The sequence below is a fragment of the Sciurus vulgaris genome (assembly GCF_902686455.1).
Source record: "Sciurus vulgaris genome assembly, chromosome: 4".
Lineage (NCBI taxonomy): Eukaryota > Metazoa > Chordata > Mammalia > Rodentia > Sciuridae > Sciurus > Sciurus vulgaris.
In genome coordinates, this window is record NC_136464.1 from 5,098,124 (window position 1) to 5,104,844 (window position 6,721).

Sequence of the window (6,721 nt, forward strand, 5' to 3'; positions counted from 1 at the left end):
AGGAATAAGGACAGAGAGGTGATCTCAGAAAATGGCAATTTGCCTAAGAACTGTTTTAAGTGTACGGAAGGTACACCTGGTCCCTTTATATGTGAAATAAGTGAAAAAAAAAGAAGGCCACCCTTTTGGATCCAGGGCACAGGGGAGGGCAAGGCAGGCGACATAGCAGTGTGTGTGACCTCCCCTCCCACTCTGTCCCACAGTCCCTGGCAGCGTCCTTAGACAGAAGACCCTGCATGCTGGCTCAGGGATGAGGACAGTAGTGGACCCCAGTCCCCAAAGGAAATGGAAGGGGCGGCCCAGGGGTTAGGCACTGGAATGGAGAGGTGATCCACTCAAAGCCGGGGCAGGTCAAGGTCCTGGGGGAGAGACACACAGCACAGGTCTTGCAGACCATCTGGACTTCAGGGAGGAAGACAGCCTCTGCCCAGGAGAGGTCAGAGTGTCACCTGAAGGCCTTGCTCTTGAGGAAGGCTCCTCTGGGCCTCCCTAAGTGGGTCTCCCTGAGGTCCCCTGGTCCTTAAAGTGCACGTGCCTCCCCCTCGCTAGCATTTGCAATATTGTGGCTCCATCCTTAAATACTCATGCTCATCTGGACAGCAAGGGTGGAAAGAAGCACACCCCAACCCTGAAGCACAGCGGCGGGACAAACCGGGACGTCCTTGTGTTTGCCTGTGAACTCCGGGCACCGACCCCAGCACTGCCCATTTGAAGGCTGTTCTGTGGCATCCACTCGACGGAGCAGGCTGCCTGGCCACTCTGCCACCTGCTCACCACGAGTACCATCTTCTGAAGACTCCATGTCTGGATCCACAACTGGTGACCAAAGACAGTGCCTTTCTGAAGCTTACACAGCTCCCACCTGGCAGTGGTGGGTGGCGTCCCGGGAACACGCTTGGCGTGTTGCAGAGTCCAGCACGAACGAACACAGGCACCAACATGACGCTTGTGGAAACAGCACACCAGCCAGCACTGCGGTTATCTTTTCTTAAAAAGCAATGTCAAGAGTTTCTGTGGAAAAGTCACAAACCCATTGATTTGTATAATATTATGTGTATTAATATGTACTAATAATTCTACATTTAAAAGTAAATTTTTAAAGTTAATATGATTTTATTACTTGTGAAAACATACACACAAAGAGCTTCAGTGGAAAAGGTGATGGCACTTGGTGGGAGTGAGCACAGTTTTGGGGAGTGGGCTCCCCCAGACTCTCCCACCCTACAGGGCAACCAGCAGGCTGTTATCTTCATTATTACTGACAGCATCTCATATTTTAATTTTAAAAGGAAAGAAATTAACAAGATAATCCATATTTGCCTATGTTGAAAATCAGGAAAGAGAAGAAAGAATTACATCCAGAGGGTTCCAGTGATACTTGTTGTATGTATTGATCGATTGATGGATCAATTGATACTGCTGTACCAACAATGTCACATCAGTTAGTTTCACAAGACGCTGAAGTAGCACAGCCCAGAAGAGTTGGCCCTGCTAAGTCATTTGAGAAAACCATATTTAAAAGAAAAAAGAGTATCTATTTCACTGCAGTATGCAACATGATGATACTACAATATTACAGGCAGGGACAAATTCATACTACTGTCATGACTGTAAAGAAAATGTTCACACCTTCTGGCCAATCTAAAATCAAAGCGAATGTGTCCGACCCCATCTGGCAAAGTTGCTAACTGAGCACAGAAATGTTTTTTTCTCTCACAAGTGAAAGTTTGGGACAGGTTTACATTTTTTTTTAAAACTCAATTTACTCTGAACCAGTTAGGAGAGGAAAGATTTGAGGATTGAGAGCAAACCAACACTTAATGATGAAGATATGACTGACTTTAGCACATCAGTCACACTCCACATAGTTGGAGATTAATTCCCAGAGTCCTTCGCACATTTATTCATGGTTTTGCTCTTCGAAAGGAAGTTTTTTTCATCCCTGTGCCAACTCCATTGCGAAAGGACCTCTTCATAGATGTCTTCTCCAAAATTGGCTTTAAAAATGCTGGTCCCTCACTCGCATCCAGCCTGGCTGGGCAGCTGCTCAGCAGGATGAGAAAGTAATCAGACTTCCCAGACACCTGGTGATTCTGCGGGGGGAGGAGGGAGAAAAGATAGCTTTAGGGTTAAAATTTTATTGCAACAGTAACAATTTTCAAAATCCTTTAGGGACAAATCCAATATATCTAATCTTCTTAAGGGCAGAAGTTTTGCTAAAACACAATGTATACTTTATCCACATACAAAATATTTTATTTGGAGTGATCTGCCCACTTGTCTAATTTTGCGCTACTTATGTAATTGCTGCTGCTCAGCGTTTCTATCATGCGCTGCATAGTTATCCTGTTGCTGTTACTTTATAAGGAGCGTTTCAAGCAGCTTTAATTAGTCCTGGGAATAGTTTGAGAAATTCACTTTGAAAATCCACCCAGGATGGCCAGGTTTCAGTCAGGAGCATGTTCCTTCTGGGCTGCCCTGGCGACTTGCCCAGATTCCCTGAAAGGAGGTCTCGCCGTTGGGAGCTCGGCATCTTCAACTTTCAGCTTCCATCTGATCCCTCATCAGTGATGGGAGGCCTGGACAGTGCCAGCTACTGTCCGGGTTCTGAGCAGGAGAAGAGCTGGGTCTGGGACCTCAGCGCTGGAGCTGGGCACCCCAAGCCTGCAGGTCAACCCCATGTTGGCAGATGAGGAAAGTGTGCACTGGAACAGAGGTTGTGTCCCCAACCCCAAGGGAAAGCTGGGCCCAGGGCTCCATGGGAACTGTCACCACTGAGCACGTTTTCTCTCTTGTGTGTTTTCAGATGAATCGTGACACACTGAGACACTAATACAAGCCTCACTGGTCATGCGAGCAATGGTTTATCAGTGATCTCTGGGCTACGCTTTCCCAACTTCATCTTATTTTATTTCCTCCCAAATCTCCATGAAGCAGGTACTGTTAATTCCTCACTTTTAGATGAGGAACTAAAATGGCCTGGAGCTAAAGTCATTCAAGCTGAGGCATCTGATCAAGCCCCGTTTCTCTCCTGAGTAAAAGGACAGAGCTGAATGCCTTTATTATAAATAGAGAGACATGCCACCAAGGAAGTCATGCCCTTTGCTGCCTCAGTGCAGGAAGCAAAGTTTAGCCTCAGGTCACTGTATTTGGAGGTGGAAAGGGACTGGAGCACACAGACACTCCTGGAATTCTGCACCCCGACCGGGGACTCTGGCAGTCAGACCTCCCAGGCAAACCATTCCCAGTGCCCCCTGCGTGGCAGACCAGTTTCCTTTCCTTCCTTCCTTCTTTCCTTTTTGATCTGGGAAGAGTCAAGGACAGTTTCATAAATGTCAGTAATGGGAAAACCAATTCTAAAATTCATGGTCGAACACCACTATGTGTTTTTCCCTGTTTCAACAGAGGGAACCTAAACATGATAGATTAATGCCATCTATTTTAAATTCCCAGCAGGAGGGGCCTCTGAGTCATTGCCTGACGGGAAGCAATCCAGTTCTCTCCAGAAATGCTCCCGATGCCAACTTTGTGCTAAGAACGAAGGTGCTGGCTCTGGTTATGAGATCCCTGAGTCCCCTGAGAAGATATGGTGGGCTCTGCAGATCTGAGGACAGCTCTGCCTTGCCTGGTTGACGGACTCAGGAAGTCTGAAGAGCATGACAAAATCCTGTGTGCACCTTCACCTTAACCAAATTGACGCAAACACCATCCACGCCAGTGTCAGATGGTGGATTAGGAGGAGAGGGAGCATGTCAGGTGCAACAACAGAAATATAGACAATGCAGAGATGTTCCCCTAATGAGCAAGGAGGTCTCATAAGTATTTTAGAAGAAAGAACATTTTTAATTAACAAAAAGAAAAAAAAAAAAAAAAACAACAGACAAGTGCCTCTTGTTCAACAGAAACGTCATGAGCAAATCTTTGGGGGGAGAATAGAAAGTCATTAGGAAGACATTTGAGAAAATATACCAATTTATGGCTTGTGACTCATCAGCTTGATCAATGTGATGTCTTATAGAATCAATGACTAAATTAATGTTGAATGCTCAGAGGAATAAGAAGGGGAAAGAGAAGCTATATTAAGTAAACGAGAAATAGAAAAATGACAGATGGAAAGACGAGAGGGAGAACCAGTAGTATAAATAACTAGATCATTATATTTGGACACAGATTTATCATTTAGGATTTATGCAACTTCTCTTTATCCTGTAAGTAATTTCATAAATTTCATTGATTTCAGGAATTGCAGTGTGACAGGTTAAGTTTTGTGAAGAAACGTTGAAGTTCAAGGTGTTATCAACAACCAAAGATATTTTAAAATTTTATACAAAATAATGACATGAAAACAACTAAAATATCATAGAAATAGTATTAACTATTCCAAAGAAAGACATTCATTTTCTGAACATCTTGAATGGTTCAGTGAACACAGTTGAGAGCTAAATCAATGCTCCTGAATAAATATGTGTATTAATATTTTATGTAACATTTCATTTCAACCTAACATTTTCTCCACATTCTACATCAAAAAAGGTCCTCTTTTGTAAAATTAGAAAACTCACTATTTCTAAAAAATGACCATTGTATTTTTGATGTGATTCCAGAAGCTAAATGTTTGCTGTGGCCATGAGCTGATACATATGGAATAAGTAAATTGTCATGGGTAAGAAATAACATTTTACACTGAAATGAACACTTCCCTATGCAGGGGCCCACCCCAAATAATCCACCACACATTTAATACAGCCCAGTATTACTGGTAGTCACAAAACCTTCCTTTTACCAATTTCATGAATCTGCTTACCTTTTTTTATTGAAAGCTCTAAAAGTAAAGGAAATTCCTGTTCTGTCCCAAATTCCTTGAGGTTGGTTTGAACTTAGGGACCCTAGAGATACACAACAATTCTCATCACCTATCAAGCATCAAAAATAAGGCAAAACCCTTACCTTAGAAGATAAAACTGGATAACCCTGAAGCACATGCATGGTGGACAGCGACAGGACTAAGATAAGATTGAATTTTGATGAGCTGCAGAGTAGAAAAAAGCCCTCAGATTTAGCTTCATATGGACAAGTTTACCTTTGAAGGCATATAAAAACCCAACAGTTCTCATTGCAGAGAAATGAAGTGTTTTACCTAATCATGTTGGACTTCCCCAAATCTGCACAGGCAGGTGGCTTTATTGCCAAATTCCTCGCGCTCGCTGAGGATGCTCCTACAGTGGTGCTTTTATACCTGTAAAGTTTAGAAGTGAAAATGTCATCACATTCCTTCACATGTGGCTGGCTGGTCTGACTGTGGCCTTTTGTTCTTGTTAAGTAGGAAAAGGACGATAACACAAAAACATTGTCACTGAGTTACTAAGAGTCGACTTCGTTGAAAGGTCACTCTTTAGAATGCCCTTCAAAAGCTTGGCCCTCTGTGCCACATCATAGTGACATAGAGGGCCAGAGGCCTCAAAAAGAACCCGGAGGGTTTTTTTCTTTTTTCTTTTTTACTTAGAGTTTAAACATTTAAGAAGGATGACATTATTTCCTTGAATAGCTAAGACATCTTGTTTCAGAGACTGACACAAAAGAAATGGTTATAAGACCAACGATGTATGCAGATCATTCTCAAATGACACAGGCAGGTTATTTAAAGTTTCTATGTTAGGACTTCATCTGTTAAACTGGGGAAATAAATGGCACACCTTTTCCCACGAGTCCTCCAAGTCAAGGAGGAAGGCTGGTCTGTCCCCTCCATGGGCACTCTCCAAGCTCCAGTCCAGGGCTCCGTGAGCACCCGCCCGCATGACTGCCCGGGAAGCCTTGGTGCCTAGTCTGCAGTGGGCATCTGTGGTAATCAACTGGTCCAGGAGCACTAAGTGTGAACAGATGTTGCTGAGGCTTGTGCTGGAGGAAAACACTCAAGGCAGAGCTTTCTGCTTGGATAACCAGTGCTTCTGAGACGGGGACAATTTGTTTATGATACAAGCAACCAAGGGCAACCCTTGCCTCCTCGAGACCCACACCCCTTGGAGGACAGCCTGCCTGTGTCTGGGACATTTGCTGCCATTTATCGGTGCTGCATCCCTTTCTTTTGAGAGCTGCCACTCCCAATGACTCACATGCGACTGTCAATGCTGTAGTCCCTTCTGCCTAGCACAAACCAGAGCAGGGGACCTGGACTCTCAAGAGGACCCAGCTCACAGGACCAGCACCAGGCTGGGGACCTGCCAAGCCATCCAAACACCTTTGATCAGGATGCTCCTGGGGCTTCATACGGACACTGGAAGACAGGGCCTTCAGAGCGCCAAAGGCTGAGTACACCTGTTTTGTTTTGGTGTCTCCTTAAACCCAGCTAAAATCACACATAAAAACAAGAACAGGGAAGAAGGTGACAGCGGCAAGATTTGGTTGAGTGATGAGCAATTGACTGAGTGGATCTGAGAAATGTGCCAACAAACCATTAATGGACTCGAGTGACCAAGGAACATGGACCCAGGTGCTTCACCTGTGGTGAAGACGGGGTGAAAACAGGGTCAAACTCAAGTGTGCATCCTTCCAGGACCACGCTCCCACTTCCTGCGTTCAGACAGCGGGACTTGGCAGGAGCATAGAAGTTTTCCCTGAAGAATTGCAAAGCAGATGTCCAAGCCATGCAGTGGGGCTCAGTGGCACCACCAGGCACCCTTCTAAGAACAAAGCTCAGACCAGCATGGGACACAGGGCCAAGACC

At 44.7% G+C, this 6,721-nt stretch overlaps 1 protein-coding gene across 1 annotated transcript; it reads right to left on the reverse strand.

Moving 5' to 3' along the window:
* Positions 1-1,904: 1,904 nt before the first annotated feature.
* Positions 1,905-5,145, reverse strand: NPS (neuropeptide S; the record flags this gene model as incomplete). The annotated part of the gene is made up of 3 exons (XM_079138426.1): positions 1,905-2,084; positions 4,948-5,029; positions 5,138-5,145. The coding sequence occupies 3 exons, from the start codon at positions 5,143-5,145 to the stop codon at positions 1,905-1,907; spliced, it is 270 nt and encodes an 89-aa protein (XP_078994552.1).
* Positions 5,146-6,721: the final 1,576 nt, after the last annotated feature.